This window comes from Dermacentor albipictus, chromosome 10 (assembly GCF_038994185.2).
Source record: "Dermacentor albipictus isolate Rhodes 1998 colony chromosome 10, USDA_Dalb.pri_finalv2, whole genome shotgun sequence".
NCBI lineage: Eukaryota > Metazoa > Arthropoda > Arachnida > Ixodida > Ixodidae > Dermacentor > Dermacentor albipictus.
In genome coordinates, this window is record NC_091830.1 from 25,288,026 (window position 1) to 25,311,874 (window position 23,849).

Genomic DNA, 23,849 nt, shown 5'->3' on the forward strand with positions numbered 1-23,849 from the left:
AGCAATTGCTACAAGGGAAACCCATACGGGTTCCTCGAAAGAAAAGCCTCATAGTTGAAAAAAAATTTGTCCTGGTTTTTTTTTTTTCAGCTATGAGGCTTTTCTTTCGAAGAACCCGTATGGGTTTCCTTTGTAGCAATCGAACGGGTGGATGTCTGACTTTCCCTTTATTCATTACTTCTCTCCACCTTGCGGGTTTCCGCAGAACTGCTACGTCAAAAGGGGGAATAGTTATTAGTGTTATTAATTGTGTGTTCGTTGTTTAGAAAACTTTCTGTGGACAAGTTGCGTGCTTGTGAACAGGCGCTCATGCACCTCCAAGAAAACAGAACAGGCGAATGCGCTGAAACTTTGTCGCTGTTCGTCACTTCGAACAGCACTCATCGCGAAATAATTCTGTTAATTTGGCCACGTGTTTTATAGTCCTGCCTGTAGCGAAAATTCAGGCCATTAAAATTTGTCAATATTTTTTTTTTCTCGGCGCTGAATGTGACAGCAGCGCCTCCTCTGTGACGTCACTTTCCGCAGCCTGCATATTGTTTTCAAACGAAATGCGCTGTCAGTTCTGTACGTCTTCCCTTAAGCGGGAACTTTCTGTAGTCGCCCCGAGGGCCATTATACGTTGCTGGCGCGCATTCACGACAGGTCCCCCACTGGCTGAAGCGCGTGGTCGGGTCGGGAGGTCGGGTGTTCGACTCCAACCTGGACCTGGCGTGTCACTTCGACCCGGACTCGAAGACCCTGGGCATACCCATGTCCATCACCGACGTGGACGTGGGCGGACGCGAATTCTTCCTGGACATTCCCACCGTAGGACTGCTCATGGCTCGCTCGATCTACAGGATATTCCAGGCGAGTGGAGGTCGCGCCGGTCCTCGCTATAGTTTCGGAATAAGCTAGCTAGCCCTAACCATCATGCAATACCAGCGCAAGAGACAAGACAACGATAGGAAGGTGATCCAACACTAGTGTCAGTATCGCGCAACGAAAAACCAACGAGCTCAAACTGTGTTATTTGCCCTGACTAGTTTTACTGCAGCATAGTTGTAGTCCATGGGGCCGTTTTCAGTGCAACCGAACTAGACTGGTCACGTCACCGTTTTCCTGACATTAATTTATTTTGTTGCAAAAGCGTACATTTGGAATCAGTTAAACAGGAAAACAGACAAGGACGACAAGTCCGACAGGTCTATGATGGGCAGAGAAATGTTCTCAGTGCACATGATCATGTGTGTCAACAAGGGTTAGCAAGATACAAGGGAAAGCATCACACCCCCTGCAAAGCATGCCCGTGCGCAATACTTTCTTTTTCTTTGTTAAACTAGTGCAAACAACAAAGTAAAGAAGGGGTCGCCGAGCCTGTCTCTATTCGTTCTTTTTGTTAACGTGGTTTCCTTTAAATATAATACCAATGCCTGACAATGATAACTTGAGAGGGGCATTGTCACATGATTTGCCAGCAGTTTTCTTTGCCATCAGATGTCCCTGTAAGTTTATTTAGCTTGTTTAAATTGAACGTTTGTGTCCAAAAGAAAACCATTGTTAAGTGAATAGTTTCTCAATGTTACCAGAAAAATCCCAAACTTTTGGGCTGGCAGACAACGAAGTTCCCAATTTCTCCCCTGTTTTCTTCTCTAAATACGAATGCCCTATTTCTGCCTCCTGAATTTAAAAAAAAAACATATATAGAACACCCGAGAACCAAGTACCCTAACTATATGGCAAATCGGCTCTGCAGAACCCTTCAAGGTGGAGGAGGATTCATCAAAACAAAACAAAATTATTTGTAGCACGAAGCTGCAAAGAGAATCCATAACGGTTTCACAGAAAGGAAGCATCGTAGTTGAAAGAAAAGAAGTCGCCCTGGTTTGAGGGCGGCTGAGGACCGAACCTGAGACCAATGCCTTTCCGTGGTGGTTGCTCTATCATCTGCGCTAACCAGGAGGCTAACAGATTGCAGAGCAATGTCGAATTAATCAACCACTCAAAGCGAATTTGCATACGGCAAACTTGGACATCGTATATGGCAATCTTGCCCTACAATGTTGGCCGTCCGCTTTAACTCTACAGGGCAGCTACCGAAACCAGCGGAGCCTTCAGAGAACTTGCTGTATTCATCCCATGCTACTGTTCCGGACTACAGCGTTTCGATACAGTCCCCGCAAAGGGACACCGCGTTGGCTCCGGAGAAGCAAGCTTCCCGACGCAGCACCCGCGCCAGAAAACCTAATTGGATTGGCTCGATCGCTCTGCTATCTCTTGTAGCCTGCTCAGATGCTAGAGCGACAGCCCAGGAAAGTCTTTTATCCCGCGTTAAACGCCCAAGTACTTATAGCTGTCAACGAACTCGAGAGGGCAACCGTTAAGGTCTTTTGCATTTGACGTGTGAACAACTTAGTTTTTACAAGACATCCGCATCGCTTTACATCTGTTAGCGTTAAGTTCCGAAAGCCCGCGTGTTGCACTAAGATGAAACGCTCTTAAGGTCAAACTGAAACATAGAAATGTCAGACTCGTTAGAAATTTTCAGATAGAGGACATAGTCGTTCTCACAGAGCCTTATGTTTGAGTTAACGGGCCCGGGGGTAGGTCTTAATGACGAATAGAAGAGGCCCTAATACAGAACTCTGAGGTACACCAGATGTGTTACATGACGTGATTTGGGGTCTTGATAATTTACTGACATGTACTGCGTGCTATTCTGCAAAACAGATATACGCCGCATTTAGGAAGGCCGAATTGAATGTTAAGTGCTTTATGTTTAATGGTAGCGGCTGCAGAAGACGGTATCCACTGCCTTATCAAAATCAACGACGAGGCATTCACTTGCTGAGGATTTGTATAAGGTTGAAAATGAGCCGTAATTAAGCGACAATAATTTAATCACACGAGAATAACGTTTCCCAAAACGTGTGCTGCTGAATAGTAAAGGAGTTAGATTCCAGAAAAACAAAAGGTGTCAGCAAATTACGTGTTTAAGTAGCTTGCATAAAACAAAAGTTAAAGAGCTCCATTCTCCTCTTCCATTCGTTAGAGCGCGTTCTGCATGCCTCGTTCGTTCACATGCTGGATGTTTAGCTGAGCGAGTATTGTAAATTATGAATAAGTTGCGTCCAAAAGATGGTCATCATGACGCGTTCCCGGCTCCCGCAATCGCTTCCGGCGCTTGCAGTCCAGGAATAGGTAGACTTCGAGATTGGCGTCTGACAGTCCGAGACTGCGATTTAGACATCGCATATTTTATTTATATCGGCACTTAACGGTTACAGCGCTGTTCAAGCACGTTTGCTCTCATAAGAGACCTTAATTTCCTAACCTAACCATGGTGCGTTCGTAATGGTTATCAGGATGTTTCTCGAGTCCCAGAATCGGGTGGTCAGTGAGTCACGAGACCCACCATCCGCTTGGCGTTATTTTCATTGTACAATCCAGCCCCATGTTCAACCGCGCCGGAGGAATGTGAGTATATTGACTGCTATGTGTTAGACTGCTCCGTTTCTCAAAACTAATACTCAAGCAAAGGACGCGCAATAATGCAGAAAAAGGAAACAGCTAGTGGTAGTGACTGGACGTCAGCAGCTAACAAACAAAATATTCAAGCGTAATTTCTAATATATATGCAGACACCATGAACAGTGTGAACGGATGCTGGGCTAAGCATTTTGCTGCTGGCACTGTGGCTTATCCTGCATCCGGAATCGTTTGGGGTCATGCAAAGCGTTACAAGACCAATCAACGTCTTTCCGTGAATGCACATGACCAGAGTAGCAAGACCACAACGATATATTATGACGGTGACTGAATGACGACTGTCATTTTTTGTACTCCGGCGAAGCTACGACTCGTTTTATTAAAACTTTGGCTGATCTGTAAGCACCGCCGGATCCAGAGTTCAACCCACCCACCCCCTCTCCAGACATGCCGGCTGACCGTATTGGGCAGAAAGCCCTTACCCCTCTTTCTCTGTAGCATTTGACTGTCACCATCTTTAGTATGGGAGAGGCCTTTGCCCTGCAGTGGGCATAGCAAGGATGATGATGATGATGATGATTTTTAACTAATTCTCCTGCGTGGCCATCTTGCGCTAGAAGCTTTCATAGGATCTGGCGCGGAGCCAGATCCAGATCCTATGAGAGCCAGAGAGCTCTCATATAGATCCTATGAGAGCCAGAGAGCTCTCATATAGATCCTATGAGAGCCAGAGAGCTCTCATATAGATCCTATGAGAGCCAGCAAGTGAGAGCCAGATCGCTCTCACTTGCTCCGTTGCCGAGGCGCGGGTTTGGGCGGAAATAGGACGAAAATCATACGTCACTTCCGCTTGCTGTGGGACTGCGACTTAGCTCGGTTGCCATAGAAACATACAGAGCAGAAGTCTGGTTGTGTGACGTGTGTGCACAGACTTCCGGCATGATCCACTGCGGAACAGCGGAGGAACCGCGGAGCATTTTTGTCCTCCGCTGGTAGATTCGGATTGGCGAAATCCAACCACTCGCTCCAGGATTTCAGCAACCACCCCAGATCGACCAGTGAAAAACACGCTTCACACCGACTTATCCCTGTGTGCTCTTTTGAAACAGTCGATGAGGAACACGTATTGAAGGGCGAGTTTGGGTTTACCCACACCTTTATTTAAATTTTGGCACAACCAGACAGAGCGCTAGAAAGAAGCTGAGGCCAGCATGAACTCACATATTTATTTGTGCAGATAAAAGGAAGTTTTATATTTTGCGAAGAACGGCAACCGGGTTTGGGTACCAGCCTACACCCCCCCCCCCCTCCTCACACACGCATACACTTGCCCCACTTGCGTTCTTTATTTGCACTCACTTGGGGTTATATTGTATAGCATTTTGCTTTCTTTCGAATCCCAGCCGTTTGCGTCCCCTAACTTTGCGTACTCAAGATAGAAAACTCGCTAAGGTATTCGCGTACAAAACATGCACGAAATCCGAAACCACCACCGTGTGCTAAAGTGCACTCTCTGTACAAGACGAACAAAGCACGCTGTTCCGTGCTGCTTTGAAGTATTCAACTTCATCCCTGCTGTCCCCTTTCTCCTTCTTTTATATTTTTTTCTCCTTATATGTTTAGTGTATCTCATCGTTGCCAGGGAGGTGTCGCTCTTGCGCTGTCTTTTCCCCAATGCATGGGATCTACACTGTTGGTGTACCCCTGCATACAAAAAAAAAGAAGAAAGATAACAGCAAACTCTGCGAACATGCGAATTTTCTTTATAGTTTCACGTTTATCGCTCGCCACCTGCCCGGAAACAAGGCACACGCTAGAATGCACGCACCCGGAAGAATGAGTCATGCCGGGAGCCTCGCACGGCCAACGCATTTACCACCGCGATTCTGACATTTCGCATTCGAGCACCTGTTGCTTTTCATTTCACCGACTTCCGACACATGCTTCTGTATACTTCATGCGCTCGCATGTGCAACGTACATGGCATACTTTGGCAGTGATATCACCACAGAGAAATTTCTTTGGGGGGGGGGGGGGGTGTCATCAGCATCTACATTGCCGCCAAGGCATGCGATGTCGCGTAGATACTCCAGCTACACCTGATATCGAATTGGCTTATCGCCGATATCTCCCGAGACCTCGGCCGCTTTGAAGTGGAGTGCGCTGCGCCTGTTGTCCGCACGATGGCTCCACTGTGCACGATGCGTGTGCCTAGCACTGGCGTAGCCTTTCGTCGACCATCCAACGCATAATGTGATGCTGGCAATACGAGCCGGCCGATGTCCCATTGTCGCCCATAACGGAAACACTGCACGTAGCTCCGAAGGATCGTTTGCATAACGTCGTGCAATGCGTCGCGTAGCGCGCGACGTCGCCAGTTGATGGCGGTATGCGCAGCTGGGCGATACACGACAAGCTTCGTTAATTGTGTGAAAAAAAAAAGAAATTGGCTTGTATGACGGCTCATGTTCTTTTTTTTTTCATGCAGCTTTGTCTTATTTTTTTCTTTCCTCAAGGTTGTCGCGTTCATATTAGCAGGTTTTTCTCTGAGTAAACTTTCAGTTTATAGACGGCAGTCGTCTTGTGTTCCTATTTAAGTGTTCCTCGTGTCTCTGCGCTCTGCTTGTGGTCGATCACAGGTCGGTAGAATAAGCGGGCATTCGCTCACCGACCCCATAGTTTCGCAGGCTATGCACTCGTTAGCATTTACGCGCACTCGCGCCTGTGAACTATACTCCATCTCGCAAGTCGATCGCAGCACTGTGGAAGCTGCAGGGACTCCTTAGCCAATGGGAAGGCCGAGTGCCCCCAGAGGTGTGTCCATCCGCGTCGCGTCTTCTGCTCGGCGGCTGCGGGAGTCGTCGCGTACGACGTTCCTGCGCAAAAGTACTAACATCCACGTATCGCTGTAACGTTTCAAGTACCAAGCAGAAGCAAAACTCTCTAGACCCGCCATTATTGGGACAGTTACGCCTGGAACTATATTACTCTGCGCAAGGATATTGCGCCTGTGTGCGCTTCGTACGTTCTGCATCGCTACAAACGACCTGTGAGATGGAGTTTGAGGGCGGAGCGAGTGTGAATCAGTGTATTCGTGAGTGAGCGCGCCGACCTATGCTGTGGATAACTTCAAACTTGATGCTTCGCCATACTTCCACTGTTCAGAGGTGAAGCGACGATGATCAAGATGTCTACGTAATACGGGACATGCTCCTGGTAATGACCAGCGGAGAAGCAAAGGAAAAAGGCGATAGGTTCTAGGGAGAGGATGCACTGGGAAGTAAATTAGCATAGCTGATCAACAGTGGCCAAACAGAGAAATGCGTCACTCTGGGGCCAACATTTGGAAGAGAGAACAGTCGCGCTCGTCAGAAATTTTAGGCCGTATTTGGGCAGAAACTGCAAGACTGACAGACACGCGCGGTGGTTGTTCAGTGGCTATGGCCTTGGGCTGCGGATCACGAGATCGTGGGATCGAATCCCGGCCGCGGCGGCCCCATTTTGATGGGGCCGAAATGAGAAAACACCCGTATACTTAGGTTTAGAAGCACGTTAAAGAACCCCAGATGGTCGAAATTTCCGGAGTCCTCCACTACGGTGTGCCTCATAATCAGAAACTGGTTTTGGCACGTTAAATCCCATAATTCTTGTTAAGACTTACGGACAGTAGGCTGTTGGCCAGACGCGCCTTCAAAGTATGCTGGCTCTCTGAGAAACAGACCAATCAGAAGTACTCATCTCCTTCCCAAACCAAGAATCTCTCTCTCCCAGCATTGCCGTGCGATCACAGCACAGCAACGTCACTTTTACATCTACGTAAGTGTAAGAAAGCATTTTACAACCGTGACCTCGAGATCTCGCGGGATTTTGGGGGGCTCCCTAATGGAAGCTAACTTACGCGCTCACGTTTTAAATGTTGCGACGTTTCTCTGCTCCCAAGGAGCTGACGCGTTCACATTTTAAACGATGCGGCGTTTCTCTGCTCCAAAGCAGCTTATGTGCCCTTGTTGGATCTGTGTTTGCGCCCGCAGGAGCATGCCATGTGGTCCAGCGAGCTGCAACCACTGCGCGAGTGCCTTGCGCATGCGTACGGCAACCTTAGCGCGGCCGATGGGCGGACCCAGCGGAGCGTCGACGGGTTCCGCTGCCTCCGCACAAGCGTCATGGACCACGTGGTGCTCAAGGCCGTGCACAAATCCTACAAGTTAGTTCATTTAACGTTTATTTATTTATTTATTTATTTCGTTGCTTATTTGTTTATTTATTTGTTTGTTTCAATTAAAGTACTGCAGACCAGAAACTGGCCCAAGCAGTAGGGGCCACATAACGCGGGAAGAGTACACATGGTTCGAATGCAAAACTTCTCGGTAAAAAAAAAATCGACACGTCGGATCAGCAAGATGGGTCCGTATGCCGTAAAACTATTCCAATACGTTCTTATTCCAATCTCCTGACATGAAATTTGCGTAACCGCCGACGCATAACAATGCCTGCACTGAGCGGCCTGTCTTATCTAATTGGCTCACAATAGGCGAGGAGCATGCTCAACTGGAGAGGGATTTGATGGATCCGAGCCACTGCACTGAATATGAAAACCGGATGAAAAGGGTGCTGCCGGCGTCTGCGATTGGTCGGCTTTCTCTTACTTAGCTTGCGGTGGTTCGTCGAGTATCACGGCGGCATGCAACGGAAGCTTAAGAATGACGCTAAAACGGATCCTCAGCAAAGAAGACTTGGTATAACGAGGTCGTAAACGTGCCAAAAGTTCTAGAATACGTTGCACGGCCACGCAAAAAGTTTTATTACACACAAATAAAACCGTGCTCTCCGGCAGGATTGAGTAGCCAGTGCCGGAGCGATCGGCGGCAGCCATATTTTGTTCGTTTCGAAACGGGGCAGCCTGCGGCTATCCAGAAGAAAATTCAGTTTTGTTTGGCATATTAATGCATCTTTAACGCGTACGCGTCACTTTGACGCGGTAAGTTTTTGCGGTTTTGTGACGTCGCGTGAGAGGCAGGTGAAGTGGGTGCAGCCCGAAAACTTTTGACCAATAGCCGAGGGCTAATTGCGAAAAGCGTCGAATCAGAAATAACTATTTTTGTTTTGTTCGGTCAAATTATGTATAATCAGTGTGTACACGTCATATCAGATGAGGAGCTATCGCGGTTTTTATGACGTCGCGTGACAGACAGGTGAAGTGGGGGTTGTCCAAAAAAGTTTTTGACCAATCGCGGTGGGCTGATTGCAGAATTGGAATAGAAAAGTTTGGAATAGTTTTACGTTATAGCACCCATGGTAACAATGAGAATAACGAAAGTGGATTTCTAGTTCAGACGCGAAATTATCGGCTTGGCAAAAGTCGCAATGTAAGAGTAACACTTTCAGTGCCAAGAGAAGAGAAGCAATCGAGAGCGACAGCGAATCGGGTGGTATGGTAAGATTTGATGAAATTCGCAGGCATATGACGGAAGGAGCTTATGCACGACCCGGTAATTAGGGATAGATGGGAGGTGCCTACGTCTTGCAATGGTCATAAATTAGGATGAGGAGGGTGATGACGTTACACCAATGTTTAATAACTTAACTATAGAGTGTGTGAGTATTCAAAAATACGAATCGCGAATAGTTACAGCTATTCGATACGCATTCGATTCGAGAATTCACTCTTTAAAGTTCTACGTATATTCGTTTCTTTCGAACATGTAAGGGACAACAAACAGTTATTGCTGTCTCGAGGGAGGAAAAAAAAACGATGTATACGAGGACTTTTTACGAAGTATTTTGCTGCAGGATACCTGACGCTGTTGCGCGGGGGCACCAGTTTCTAAGCGAACGTAGGAGGCATATAACTTCTGCCCAATCGTTTCCAGCAATTCAAGAAAGAATGGCCCGCTTTTAGACAGCCTACGTACGAATTTGTTCCAATTTGTTATCTTTCCAGCCTCGCCAGGTTGGCATCCATTTAACGTAATGTGCGGTGCTGTAGTATCACGTAGAGTCGACCACGAAAGTTTATGGGTCACGAGATCCCAGAAAACATTGAATTTTCAGGCGTCTTGCAGTAGTAGCCAGTAAAACCGTATATGACAACGTTGAGCGCACATACAAGGATAAGCTAGAAATGCGAATAGCAGGCTGCGTTGCGAGTCTGCGGAGGTGTTCAGCTTTTCCTCCGATCCCACGGTCCGTAAATTTTTCTCGCCGACTGTACACTTCTACCCTTGAGCGAACATAACCCTGCACGTGCATCTGGTAACACGGTGTTTCCTTGTTTAATTACTGCCATTGCAGTGGTGCCCCAGATAATTTAAATAATCTGTCATTTATAATACCGTCAGTTGTCCCGCCGACTAATTGTGAGATGTGCGTGTCAATGTATACAGAGCCCCATTTCTCTCTCTCTCTCTCTCTCTATTTAATTACCTAACTGACTCCGCGCTAACTTCACATTAGATGTTGCCTTAGAAATTAGAAAATATTCGATATTTGAATTGACATTCGGCGGTCGTTTTCAAAGAATATTCGCACTCGATCTCATACGCAAATTTCACTATTCGAACACCCCCCAATGATTTTTCGCCTCTTAAAGTGACAGTAATCGGAAACGCTAAGTCAGTTTGGGCGATTAGGCATTCTTTCAAAATTCCATTTTCGTTAGTTTCGCCGTAAATGGCTTCTTACTAGCGGAGAAAAGTTTCGGGCCAAATTTCGCTTCTGTAATTCGGCGCCGACACCAGCGTCAGTGGTACGTCATCGTGACGTCACGAAATTCGGCTTGCTTTCTCGCATTTGAGCCACTGAAACGGCAGCAAAGGTTTTCGAAACTCTCCAAGCTCCTTCTCTGGCTCCTCTAGAATACAACCTAATCCGTACTTACTGATAAAAACGTAAGTCCAAGAAAACGCCATCCACATCAATGACGTCACGCCAAGCCTCTTCTCGCCGTAAGATCGACTTTCATTATTATTATCATTATTATCATCATTATTGTCGTCGTTGTCGTCGTTGTTGTTATTGCCGAAGGGTAACTTACCAATACAGCTTAAGCCTATTTTTTTGTCTTCGTGTCACTTTGAAACGTTATACGCCTTTTCTTCCTTCCACGCTTCCCTCTCCCACTGCTGCCCTCGACAACCCGGCCACACAACCCGCGTGCCGTGGTGGACAACAGGACGGCCGTGGTGACCTTCTCGCCGCAGAGCGAACGCGGCCACCGGTTGCGGGACGTGTCCCTGCACTTCCCCGAAGTCCCCAACGTCAGCTCGGAGCAGCTCTTCTTCCTGCTGTACGCGCAGTCCTTCTGCGAGCTGCACGAAGACGTCGCCGACGTGGTCCAGAGGGCGTCGTGGGCGCCGGCCAAGGTCCGGCTCAACCGGCAGCTGGCCGACTTCGGACCGTTCGCCGACGCGTACCGCTGCGCCCGCGGGACACCCATGCACCCCGCCCAGAGATGCCCCTCGTGACCCCCATCCTGGCGGCGTTTTTCTTTCTTTCGTTCTCGCCTTTCTTTTTTTTTTCGTAGCCGTTTCCTTTTTCTGGGACTTTTGTTAAGGGCCAATGACAGTAAGGGCCCGCATTAAAAGCGAGTCGCTGTAGCGCCAAGCCTTCGGCATGCGTCGGTAATTTCGCGCGTGACGCGCGCGCCTGGAGCCCCCTCGTTGCAGTCTTATCGCTGAGGGATCGCCGAGGTGCGCCAATGCGTGGCCTCCGAGATCGGCAGAACCGGCGCGTGGTATCTGGGATTGCACCGGTGCACGAAAGGTTGGCGAAGGCGATCTCGGAGGCCACGGCCACAAAACTGCAGTGACGATTTCAGCCGAGGGGTGGCTCCGCCGCCCACTCTGCCCAGAGGTCGATTTAGGCACCACTGGCCTCCTTGAAACCCTTAAGTTCAGCGAGAGCAAGGGAAAGTAAGCGTGTCCGCAGTAGAGATTAGTGAGAGGCGACTGGAAGACTGGTGGAAGAAAAGTAAGGGAAATGACAAGAAACGGATTTGTACAAAAGCAAAGTTGACAATAAGGGGTCAGTGAGTTTGTTTATGAGAATTCATCGTGTGATTTTTTTTTTCCTTTCTTAACCTAGGTAGGACATTAGGCAGTATAAGAGCAAGAGCTTGTTGGCGCAGCCCACCGCCCCGTTCCAAAGGGGACGCTCATAACATCCATCCATCCATCCTGAGTCGAGGGGAAGTCAGGGGGCGAAAACTCCCTATACCTTCCTTGGGACGCTCGGTCCCCGTGCCGACACTAAAGCCCATCAATTCTCCAAAAGTAGTGCCATTCTTGGATATTTCAGCCACGCCGCTCTCCGTGGCATTTCCTACTCCGCGCCTCCTGTCGCACCTACCTCCCCCGCTAGCTCCCCTATTGGCCAATCTGTGTCACGTGGAAGCACGCGTCGCGCTTTTGTATATGTTTTTCTTTCCAGCACGCTCCGACCGCCATTGCTGGCCCAGTGCGACGAAAGTGCGCGCAGACGGATTGATCGTGGGAGGTCGCGGGATCAAACCGCGGCCGCGGCGACCGCATTTCGATGGGGGCGATATGCAAGGACGACGGTGTCCCGTCAATTGTGGGTACGTTGAAGAACCCCACCTGGTCAAAATCGGAGTCCCCCATTACGACGTGCCTATAATCAGATCGTGATTTTGGCACATAAAACTCAAGAATCAAAATTTTCCCTGTCCTGTGTGCTTTGAGTGTTCCAGTTAAAGCAACACTGCTTCCCTGCGAAAATTTACCGCAATACAATACAGACGCACGTAGTGTTCAGATATAAAATAAGCACTTCAACAAAAGTGTTACTGGTGCTAATGAGGGGGGAATAATTATTTTCGGAACCTCTGTCCAGTTGTCCCATCAAGTTCGTTCTTGCTATCAAATTCCAACCACTTGCGTTATAATCAATAAACGATTTCATGTGCTGGTACGTTATTCAAATTATCATTACTGTCTACGTGTGAAAACGTTGCTCATGGCCGCCACAACCCATGCATGAACTACACGCATCTGTAAAATGCGCGGAGCAGAAGCGGCCCTGTTGCTAGGCGTTGCTGGCCCCCCAGACAGGTGGAATCTCTCACGCGCCGGCCGAACAAAAGTATCCTGCAGGTACACAAATGAACCACAAAACCACGTACACATACTTTCACACAGTGAAAACCTCAAACTGAGGTAATTACGCGCGTTTTAGCACACTGCGTGCATTCGTCGTGTTTCAGCATTCATTATGCAAAAAAGAAGTGAGGCGTGCAGACAGGACACAAGAGTAGAGAAGTGGACAACACGAACGTGTTTCAGCAACACGAGCTCTCAACGTGCGGGCGTACGCCTTAAATTATGGTCTTTTTTCCGCAATTCCAACACGACATTATTTAGGCCAGCTACCGACTGACGAAGCAAAATCTCGCCTCAAAAACTGCACCGCAGGGCTCGATATCGTACGAACGTTTCCGCGTATTTCTTCCGGTAGCGCGTTAGCCGTCGTCTGCTACGACAGGAACAACATAGGTGGCGTCACTGTCGAGGCCGCGCCGAGCGGGGACGAGGGAGGAGGAGGGAAGTGGTTGGCGCTACTTTTGGAGATTGAGGGGTTTTAGCCGACACGTGGCGGCAGCGCTGTTTCCACCACTGGCGGTTGCCGGATATCCAACTGGGAATCATTCACAAACAACAAAAAAAAAATGCCCCCGTGACGTCACTGATGAGGTCATAGATTAGAGGGAGAGGGCGCGCCGCGGGGAGGAGGAGGCTTGCCGCGAAGCTTTTTCCCACATTGCATGCAAGCGGGCTGTGTCAACACCTCCTATACTTGTATATAGGAGGTGTTGGCTGTGTCAACACCTTCTAGCGGCAGTGTTCAAGTTCATCTGCCGTGTTTATGAAGCTCTTTTTTTTTTTGAGCCGCATTTACATTAGAAGCTTCCATTCATTTCTTAAAGCACTGGAAGAGCGCTCATACACACCAGTGCCAAGCACTTATAATGAAAAATATTTATATAGCAAACCCTCGTTAACTACCAATATTCGGAGGCAATATAGTGTACATCTCGTCGCTTTAGTCGCAAAGTAGTCGATTTGAAATTCCTAGCTTGTGGTTAAGTTTAGGGCTGCAGTTCAACTAGTCCACAGGTATAGTGGGGGAAATAAGAAAATAACTTCCTGGCACCGTCATTCCTTAATTTCTTTCGCGTGTTGTGAAGCAGATCCACTATAATCCTGGCCGATTTCTCAGTCAGCCAAAACTCAACACGAGTAACAGTTGAACGTTTTTTTTTTGTTTTTATTCATATATACCATACTGGAAGAAGACTGACCTCCACGCATTGCGAAAGCGTCAATATGCAGAAGCAGTTTTCATGCACACCTGAAATGTGTACATAATGAGCGAACACAGATTCCAGAAGATCCAAACCAATGCGAAAATCAGCCATCACGGGCAGGTCGCACGGAACATGACTATCACGTATGTTATGAAGGCGACACATTTTGTGGCTTACAGAGAGAAGGTAGACTACAATACATGTATTTCATTGACAGTATAAGATGCAAGGACCGACAGAATTGTAAACTGGCTACATGCAGCTGGGCATGAACAGGCAGTAGCCTACAATTGCTCTCGTTATTTGAACTGCATGCCGAATGAGGGGGCATATTTCTATAGTGCATACAGGCTCATATAATCTGCCTGTTATACTTTGCGTCATATTCATATGTACAGAAACGCGTGGCGAGTATTGGGACACTGTTTTGACACAACATCAACACAAGGAACCGACAATTCACAAAAAAAACCCTTAATAGCACTTTTCATCGCCAGGGCGATTAATTACCAGTTTGCACTTAATTAGCATTAAATACTTCATACTTTTGTTACTGGTATTATTAAATACATTCTTCCGGCAAAAAAAATAACATTGCGCCTCGTCTACAATACAGGTGTTCTAAAACTTTCACAAACAGATGCTGAGCCTAAAGCAAGGTAACGGAGGGCATGGTAGAGTGTACGCGCCAAAATTTAGATATAATGGGGATCTTCAACCTTCTTCAGTAAGATATCTTAGTAATGGTGCATCAAAACGCAATAAGAAATTACGTGCGTGCATCCTTCAGCCGTCATTGCTCTTGAAACTCGATAAAACACCACGGCTTTCCTTTTTTTCTTCACTTTAGCCTTGGCCGCATGTTGGACAAAGAGTGCGCAAAATATATATAGCCCAACGAACACGCACTTAAGCCCTTCAGTACAAGTATTTCACCGACAGCATGCAGATGGGCTGCCGTCGTGACGAATGGGTTGAGCGATACTGCTCTTATATCAGTCCACTGAGGCTTGAACAGAACTCATGTGAAAACTTATGCGATATGAATACCTGCTCACAAAATAAAGTCAAATACTTGTGCTTACCGGCGGTCCCATTAGGAAACCTGAAAAACTTCGCAGAACTGGAATTCCCGGTGTTAGAACACCACAGAGCCGCGCAACACGTGTGATGCCCCGTTTTAGCCATCTTCGTCTTATGCTTGGTTGGCCTGGTTCCCTGCGTCTTCCGTTCGTTGCGCGCCTGATCGAGTTTCTCTGTCTTATCTTTCCCATCTTCATACTTGAGACGACAACCGAAGCAGATGATCAAGCGCGATCCGACTTTTGATATCGCTGAGCTAGTGGCAAGGGTAAGCTGAGGTAAATGACCAAGCGCGATCCGACTTTTATGCGAAGCATATTACGAGAGCCCAACCCAGCTCCTCAGGCGCGGCGGTGTCGCCTTGAAACCACGTGACACCGTGACGTCACGACAGAGGAGAAGTGGCTTTGGCTCAACTCTTGCAAGATGGGCTGGGTGGGAATCGAACCAGGGTCTCCGGAGTGTGAGACGGAGACGCTACCACTGAGTCACGAGTACGATGCTTCAAAGCGGTACAAAAGCGCCTCTAGTGAATGCGGTGTTGCCTTTTGATATCGCTGAGCGAGTGGCAAGGGTAAGCTGAGGTAAATGACCAAGCGCGATCCGACTTTTGATATCGCTGAGCGAGTGGCGAGGGTGAGCTGAGGTAAGCTCGACGGACGCATGAAGACAACCACTTCCCGCGCTTCGCCCGATTTAAAATTCACAAAAAGAGAGATTAAAATATATATATATGTTAGGATATCCGGCAACACCACTTGGAGCTCGCATGTCCCTTGAAACCGATACTAGCGTCCGCCTCCCGGGGGTCGAAGAAGTTGCGAGCGTTCGATCGTGAAGGAGCACTGTGGTAGGGATCTCGGGAAAAAAAATTGAGCCAACAAGGTCCTTTCGACTTATACACTCTTAGGCAAAGTTGCACCCTTTGGCTTGCCCCTTCTGCCACACAACCATAATCGTTATCTGCCTTGATGCGTTTCCTTTCTTTAACGCTGTGAGCCCGGAACTTTCCAGTAACGAACGGCACGCGCGTTATCAGCATAGAACAGTTTACACACTTTGGAGTGCTTCTTCTGATAACGCGCGTGCCGTTCGTTACTGGAATGTTCCGGGCTCGCGGCGTTAAAGAAAGGAAACGCATCAAGCCAGATAACGATTATCGTTGTGTGGCAGAAGGGGCAAGCCAAAGGGTGTAACTTTGCCTAAGAATGTAGTAAGTCCGCTGTAGAAAATAACTCTCTGCGACGAGGGTTTGCGCATCGTAGACTTCTCCGTATAAACTGTGCATATGTGTGATCAGCAACAACAAAAAAAGCCAGATGAAGCAATGCTTTGTCTCGTGTGTATTTGTTCTGCGTTTCCTTGAGTCTAATGTGTACCAGCCTTGCTCGTAGCCAATGAACGTGCACGTAATACCGCTATACCCTGGACACGGCGCCCCGCGCCCAGCGCAAGGTTGCCCGCGAGTCACGACTGCTGCAGTAACGAGTCACGAGCGCTCAACCTGTGACACACGTACACGTCATGCGAACTTCGAATACACGAAAAGTTTATATGTCCTCGGCAGCTTTTTACACAGTTATCCGCATTGACGTAGCTTGTGTGGCGCTTCACCGCGGAGCAAGAACGAACTGAGCCAGCCGGCCCGTTACACTCGTGTGCAAGAAGTCGCAGGTTCGATGCCCTTGCCGCGGCGACCGCACTTCAGTGATTGCAGAGTGCGAAAACGCAGGTCGGCCATCTCGTCTCGTACTGGCTCGTCGCCCAGGAAGGCCCAGATTTTGTAACGATCCTTGTTTTAAAGCGTTAGCATTCTTTGGGTACTTCACGCTCTTTCTGGGGAATCTATCTATCTATCTATCTATCTATCTATCTATCTATCTATCTATCTATCTATCTATCTATCTATCTATCTATCTATCTATCTATCTATCTATCTATCTATCTATCTATCTATCTATCTATCTATCTATGTTTGTATCTAACCGTTTTCCCGCCTACATACCTGGTTCACTGGGTAGTCAATAGTCGAACGGGCAGCTCATCGGGATGCTGTGCTGAGGTAACAGGTTTCGAAACCAACCGTCGGACCAACTTGGGTGATTGAGTATGTAAATGTAGGTCCTTGTGATCTACTGGCGCGCACCCACTCTGGGGGATTGGCCAAGAATCGGGTAGAGCAGTATAAGGGAAACTTATATAATAGGTAAGCGATAATTCTAAAGATAGAGATTGTTGAGCCTGCATGATTTTATGAAACTGAAAATTCAGCCATGACCATAAAGTAAAAACATTTCAAGTTCAATTTCGGTGAAAGAAAATGAGGCTAAAATTTGTTGTATTCAGAGTTTAAATCTCGTTGATCGCTTACCTTCTCGTCGCTATGCCCAAGTGTGGAGGTAACCAAGGAAATCGCATTTTGAACAGTTAAATATAATCCATGAAGGCGGGAGTGATGAATATGCGGCATTGTGCACACACGTGCCGCTCTTCACCGAAACCCTTTCACGCCAATATGGGTCACTGTAGACGTGGGACGTGCAGGTTAGACAACTGGTGGACCATTAGGGTTACAGAATGGGTGCCAAGGGAAGGAAAGCGCAGTCGAGGGCGGCAGAATACTAGGTGCATGGAGTGATGAAATTAAGAAATTCGCAAGCGCTATAGTTGGAATCGGTTGCCGCGCAAGAAAGGGGTAATTGGAGATTACAGGGAGAGGCCTTCATCCTGCAGCGGACATAAAATGAGCTGCTGCTGCTGCTGCTGCTGCTGCTGCTGCTGCTGCTGATGATGATGATGATGATGATGATGATGATGATGAGACATGGGTATGGGTAGGTATTCTGCTGTTCGAAGAAACTCTTTGACGACCACTTGGAATATCGGGTTTGTGCCACTCGGTCTGTGCTCGTCTCCGGTGAACCGCTGGAATGCCAACTTGGGTCACTGGCCAACTTGGTGCCAGTATGTGTGCGCCACTCTTCGGTGAACGTCTTTGACGCCAACTTGCATAACCAAAGGTATTTGTGCCGCCGGGAAATGTGCCGCTCTACAATGACTAAAAAATTATCCCTTAAACTTATCAGATGCCGGGCGGAAACAAGCTCACGTCACAAGGGTCACTCAGGGACAGCGACCCGACGCACCGGCAGGCTGCGCCACAAATGCATTGGGCATTTGGAGTGCGTCGTGTATCGGCGCATATCTTCGCAAAATGATAATTTATTACTACAAATTGACCTCAACTGAATGTCTATAACTGGTTCTCGCACTGATTACCGTTTCTAAACGTTGCTAAATTTAGATTTGTGTGCGTCTCGTAATTGAAATAACCGGGCCCGTCGCGTCACCGTCGCAGGACAACTTGCTCGGCAGCAACTTACCCGTCACCTGCTTGAAGCTTTCTAGGCTTAGGCATATTCAAGAACAGATAAATTGCTTCATATCATTCGACTCGGCATCTTATCAGTTAAGCTTTCGACGCCTGCGAATGCGGAGGCAGCTTCGTCAAAAGAACGCCGGCTCCACTTCCCGTTCGACCTGCTGCATGGTAAACAGTGAGGAGTCCCGTTATCAGCTTCAGATCGTTCTGGCGCGGTCAGTGCACGTGGAGGCATTGTGCGTGGGCGCTTGCTTCATTTACTCTCGGAACGTAGCCAAGTGCACGTAGCTGTTATCTCAACAGGGAGCCGGCCTCCTTGATGCGTTAGCCGACAGCATGATGCCGATAACGCCAGATAGCCCGTTCATCAAGCCCTTTCGTCAAGAGCGCCCGGCAAACAGGTCCAACGAAAGGCGTGCATTCTTCTGTTGAACATTACGCTTCTCGATTACATTGTGCCATGCACTGAGTGTGTGTATACCCTGCTCAGGTTCCTCGATTGCATTGTGTCATGCATTGAGGGTGTGTGCTGCTCAGATAAAGCCATCTGTTCGCTCACAAAACAAAGGCCAAACAAAGGCCAAAACAAAGCCTATTTGCAAGGCGATCTGGGTATGTTGCAACGCAGGCAAGGGGGCTGCACTGACGTCATCGAGACCTGCGCATTGTTATGTAGAGCCAACGGTGCACGGTGAGAAGCTACGCGCGCGTTTCTCCATTCGCTCGTCTTCCCAAGCGCAGTGAAAGCTGTGAACAGGACAAAAACATGGCGTATGTGACGTCACCGTGAATACACTGCAAGCTAGAAACTGCAGGCCTGCAGCGCCGTCGATGCGACGTCATCTGGAGCTAGAGTGACGTGTTGACCGACGGTTTATAGCAATAAACAAATGTCATTCTTCCGTAATTTTGGAACAGTTATTCGTCTATTCATTCATTCATTCATTCATTCATTCATTCATTCATTCATTCATACAGGGTAGGGTCCCCTCCAGCGCAGAATTGCACGAGGACGAAAAAACACACAGAACGTAGACGGAGCGCTGGTACTCCGAATTTAGTATTATGAGACACTGATTGGCCAAGTTGGAGTATATAGACTGCAAGAAAAATTAACAGCCTCCGGGGCTTATCTTGTTCCGCAACAATAATCGCAACCTATGTTGCGTGCATTTCTTTACTTCAACGCTATGCGCCCGGGGCATTCAGGTCACAAATAACATGCCTTTATCAGTGTCCCACATATGTTTCCTGCCAGGAACGTAGCTACAGGACGTCGTTAAATAAAATAAGTGCGCTCAAGATTGGTGACGGTTCCGTTCCGGGACAAGCTGAGTCCCGAAGCAGGTAAAAAAATTTGACAGTGTATTTTTCAATGTGTTTTCAAACCGGTCACTTGCACCGACTACATCTCGGAAGCCCCTGTACATACATCACGTGACCTATATGTGTCGGCCGTTAACGAAGAATCTTACTGGTGCTAAATTGTATTTCTCAAAGGTAAGGCTTCCCCCCCCCCCCCCATCTTATACTTTACCAAACAATAGCCATCATATACGTATCTTGCGTGCAACTTCTTCATTTCCTTCTGTCCTGTGCAGGGTAACCAACCGGGCGTCCCTCTGGTTACCCTCCCTGCCTTTCCTTGTTTCTCTCTCTCTCTTTCATTGTTTAGCTCTGCGCGCCCCACACTTCCCTGTCACGAACTCTGGGGCACGCTGATCCACGCAGTTCATGAACTGAAAATACCGCGAGGGAGCACGAGTGGTGCACCGTTTCTAGGGGGCCTACATGCGAGCGATTGCGGCTCCCTAGCCGTCTCAGATGTCCTTCTAATAAAATTATTTCACTTGATTGCAAGCGCTCGTCCTGTGTTCTCCAGTCGTCTCTTTCGCTTCGCTCTTTCCTATGACCACGAATCCACAATAACTTTCCCAGTTCGCCATTTCGCTAGGGAAAGGAAATTCGCGCAAGAGATTATGACTGTTGTTTAGGGACAAGGTGCAAATTTGCCGAGTGCAGGCCGCACGCCAAAGTGTGTGTGTGTGTGTGTGTGTGTGTGTGTGTGTGTGTGTGTGTGTGTGTGTGTGTGTGTGTGTGTGTGTGTGTGTGTGTGTGTGTGTGTGTGTGTGTGTGTGTGTGTGTGTGTGTGTGTGTGTGTGTGTGTGTGTGTGCGCGTGTCCTCTCGCTTTCCTCGCTCGATGATCGGAGAGAAGGCGCCTCAGGTTGCCGGCAACGGCGCGTGCCTTCTTAAAAGGGCCGATTTACGCTCGAGCCGCCCATCGCCGCAAGCCGCACCGCACGCGTGCGGTCGCGCGAGAGATTGCACTTATCAAACACTTGTGCACAAATTTCGGTTTACAATGTGTAAGGTATACACTGTGCACACAGTGTAAATGATAATTTGTGCACAAGTGCTGGATACGCGCAATTTGTCGCGCGACCGCACGCGTGCGGTGCGGCTTGCGGCGATGGGCGGCTCGAGCGTAAATCGGCCCCAAGCGCGTCTGCAGAAATGCAACTTAAAGGGACACTAAAGTGAAAAGTGATTTCTTCTGCATCAGTAGATCACCGTTCTACAACACCAAAAACACCAGTCTTACAACGATAAGACGTTTGGTAAGCCAGAAAAAGCGCAAGAACGAAATACGGGTGGCGACGCCTACTTATATTCACGTACCTGGGGGCTGTGACGTCATGGATTTTGATGGCATCTTCTAGGGCCTACTAATTATATATAGCGGTACAGATTGAGTACGTTGTGTTCTAAAGGAACCAAACATTAAACATGCCAAGTTTCGGGAACCTTTATTCAGCCAACGCAGCCCAAATGCGAAAACAAACTTTGGAATCCCTGACGTCACGTTGACGTACCGGCGCTGGCGTTTCGGCGCGAAATTCAAATACTGATACTTTGACCTTCATTTTCTCGTCTAATATTCAAACTATTTTCTTGAAATGACTGCCTGCAGGGTTCTCAAACAATGCTTTATTAGTCTAAACTGATTTATTGTTTCCCTTTAGTGTCCCTTTAAGTCCAAGCATATTCTTGACTTGATTTAGATGACGCCTGGCGTTAACGTGCCCAAAGACGCTCACTGCGTTTCCTTCGGCGCGTTCCCGATAGGCGTCACTCGGATCAAGTCAAGCATGTGCTTCGACTTAAGTTGCATTTCTGCATACGGGGGTCAGTTTCCTCGCAGGTGCGCGAAGACGTCCGGTTGCATGACGCAATCGTCGCTCGTCTCGAAGCGGCGTGCCACGTGACCTCCAGCCGGTCAGCCATGCTTGCACCCCGTGACACCATCCGTACGCGGCGCCGTATTCACGGCTCATCGCTTTCGTAACTACTCGCTTTTGAGAGACGTCCCACCCGGCGCGGCGGGCGTCCTGTCGGCCCCTGGCTCAGCTGCTCAACTCGTACTAGGGAAACATTGGTTGCGCTTTCTAGACGATCACATGTAAGAAGACAGGACAGGCGCACATGTGATTCACACACGTGATTCACACATGCGCACATGTGATTCGCACATTCTTCTTACATGTGATTGTCTAGAAAGCGCAACCAATGTTTCCTATTACAATGAAGCAACTCGCCCAACAACGCACCCTGCTCAACTCGTACTGAAAGATGATGCACCCCATGAACCCTGGAGTTGCAGGCTAAACTAACACCCTCCCCCCCACCCCACAAGTCGTTGATAATATTGTTACGATTTTGGTGCGCACATGCTCAATAATAATAATGACGATCTTTATATCCACCTCTAAACATCGTGATGGATGATGCAGCGGAGAAAAAAAAAAGTGATTGATGCTTTTTAAGATTCCCACGACCATCAACGTGGGTCTCCACAAGAACCGCCTAATGAAATCAACTGATTTGTTAAATATGTCAAGTGATTTATGTTGAAGATACGAATAGACAAATTTGACGCTGAACGTATTGATTGTCGCGCAGATTTGTGACACGCCTGACTGCGCTGTATAGCAAACCACGGTTAGCGAGTTCTAGTTCACTACGCAACTTCATCCTTGAGCGATTCTTTTTCGACGATCGCTGCCTAAGTGCACATACGGAGAGCGACTACCACGGTTGTGTCTGTTTCCCTTGTACTTCCATTGCCTGTTTATGCGCTGTAGTCGCTTTCGTTATGCATAACCGGCTGCAGCCCGTTATAGTACCTAACTGTACCGCCTAGCGAAACGTCAGAAGTCGCGGCAGCTATTTAGGGGGGGTGAATCTCGCAACCGCTTGCAATTACCGAGCTATCAATCGCACATCAGTTTTTTCCTTTCCTTTTCTTTCTTTCTTTTTTTGCTAATCATGCGCATTACGGCGGAGGGCTCTAGTATTGCGAAACAGTGCGCCGAATCGTTCATGTTGCCGCTGTAACTGACTCGCCGCCGGCGCTGTATATTCGGCTGGGATTGCCCGCGAGCGAATTAGCCTTGAACGAAAAGGACGCGCGACTCCCTGGGCACACGCCAGGCAGCTACAACGTTCGCAGCCCTCGGCGGAAGTCCAAGGACATCTCTGCAGTCGTTACCAGGCCGCCGCTGAGCGTTGTTCGCTCTCCCCGCCCCCCTGTAGCCTCTGTTTTCCTGTCTAGTGCACGCACACCCGTCACTCCTTTTTCCTTTTCTTTGTTTCCTTTCCTTTGCTTTCGCTTGCTCGTTGCTAAATCCTACCGCGCGCTCCTTTCAACACACCGCGGCTGCAGCGCCCTCCCTCCTCTTCGAAGTTGCGTGCAGCGTAGTCGAAGGCAGTTCGCGTCTGAAGGCAGATCAGTGTCTGAGGGCTTTATTTTTTTTTCTTTTTGTACGTTGTAATTTGCGTCCCACAGCGACAAGTTAACAAAAAGTCCGTCTGCGCTACATACAGCCAGTCGAGGTCTTCTACGAAGTAGGCGATGCGAGCATTGATAATCGGCAATCTTAATTTATTGCCGAATGCAAGTGTTTCTTATATTCCGGGATGTAACGGTTGTCAACTTGTCACCCGCTCTTGTGGCCTGCATTGTCACGGTTATTTTCCGAAATAAAAGTTGCTGATGTCCCCACTTGTGCCATTTGGTTCCCTTTCCGGTTGTCGACTCCGTCGTAACGCTTATTTTACGAGATAAATCTTGCCTAAAGTTGGCGGTTTTGTCCGTTTCGTTCACCGTTTGTCGCCTGCGTTGTAACGCTTACATTAAGAAACCCTGCTGAAAGTCGACGCTCTTGTCATCTGTTTCACTGATCGTTTGTCGTCCGCGTTATAACGCTTACATTAGGAAAGAAACCTTGCTCAAAGTCGGTAGTCCTGTCATCGATATGGCTGTTTCATTGGCCGTTTGGCACCTGCGTTGTAACGCTTAAGTTAAGACATAAGCCTCGCTGAAAGTCGGCGCCCTTGTCGTCTAGCTGTTTCGTTGACCGTTTTTCGTCTGCGTTGCACCGCTTATCTCTAGCAATAAAAATCTACCGAAAGCCCGTACTCGATCGTGTCGTCTGCGTCGTAGAAAATCAGCCTTGAGTATAACGCCGAGCTTCCGTACTGCATGCAGCACGCCATTCCTATAGCGCTGGTGCGATCTGCGTCTATTTCTC

General features: G+C 48.2%; 1 protein-coding gene across 1 annotated transcript in view; it reads left to right on the plus strand.

Moving 5' to 3' along the window:
* LOC139050446 (neprilysin-1-like) overlaps positions 1-11,073 on the plus strand; it is a 43,678-nt gene extending 32,605 nt beyond the window's left edge. The window contains exons 8-10 of the mRNA XM_070526830.1: positions 646-852; positions 7,503-7,675; positions 10,643-11,073. Coding sequence (XP_070382931.1) covers positions 646-852; positions 7,503-7,675; positions 10,643-10,934 — 672 coding nt within the window. The 3' untranslated portion in view covers positions 10,935-11,073. The remainder of the gene's footprint in view (positions 1-645; positions 853-7,502; positions 7,676-10,642) is intronic.
* Positions 11,074-23,849: the final 12,776 nt, after the last annotated feature.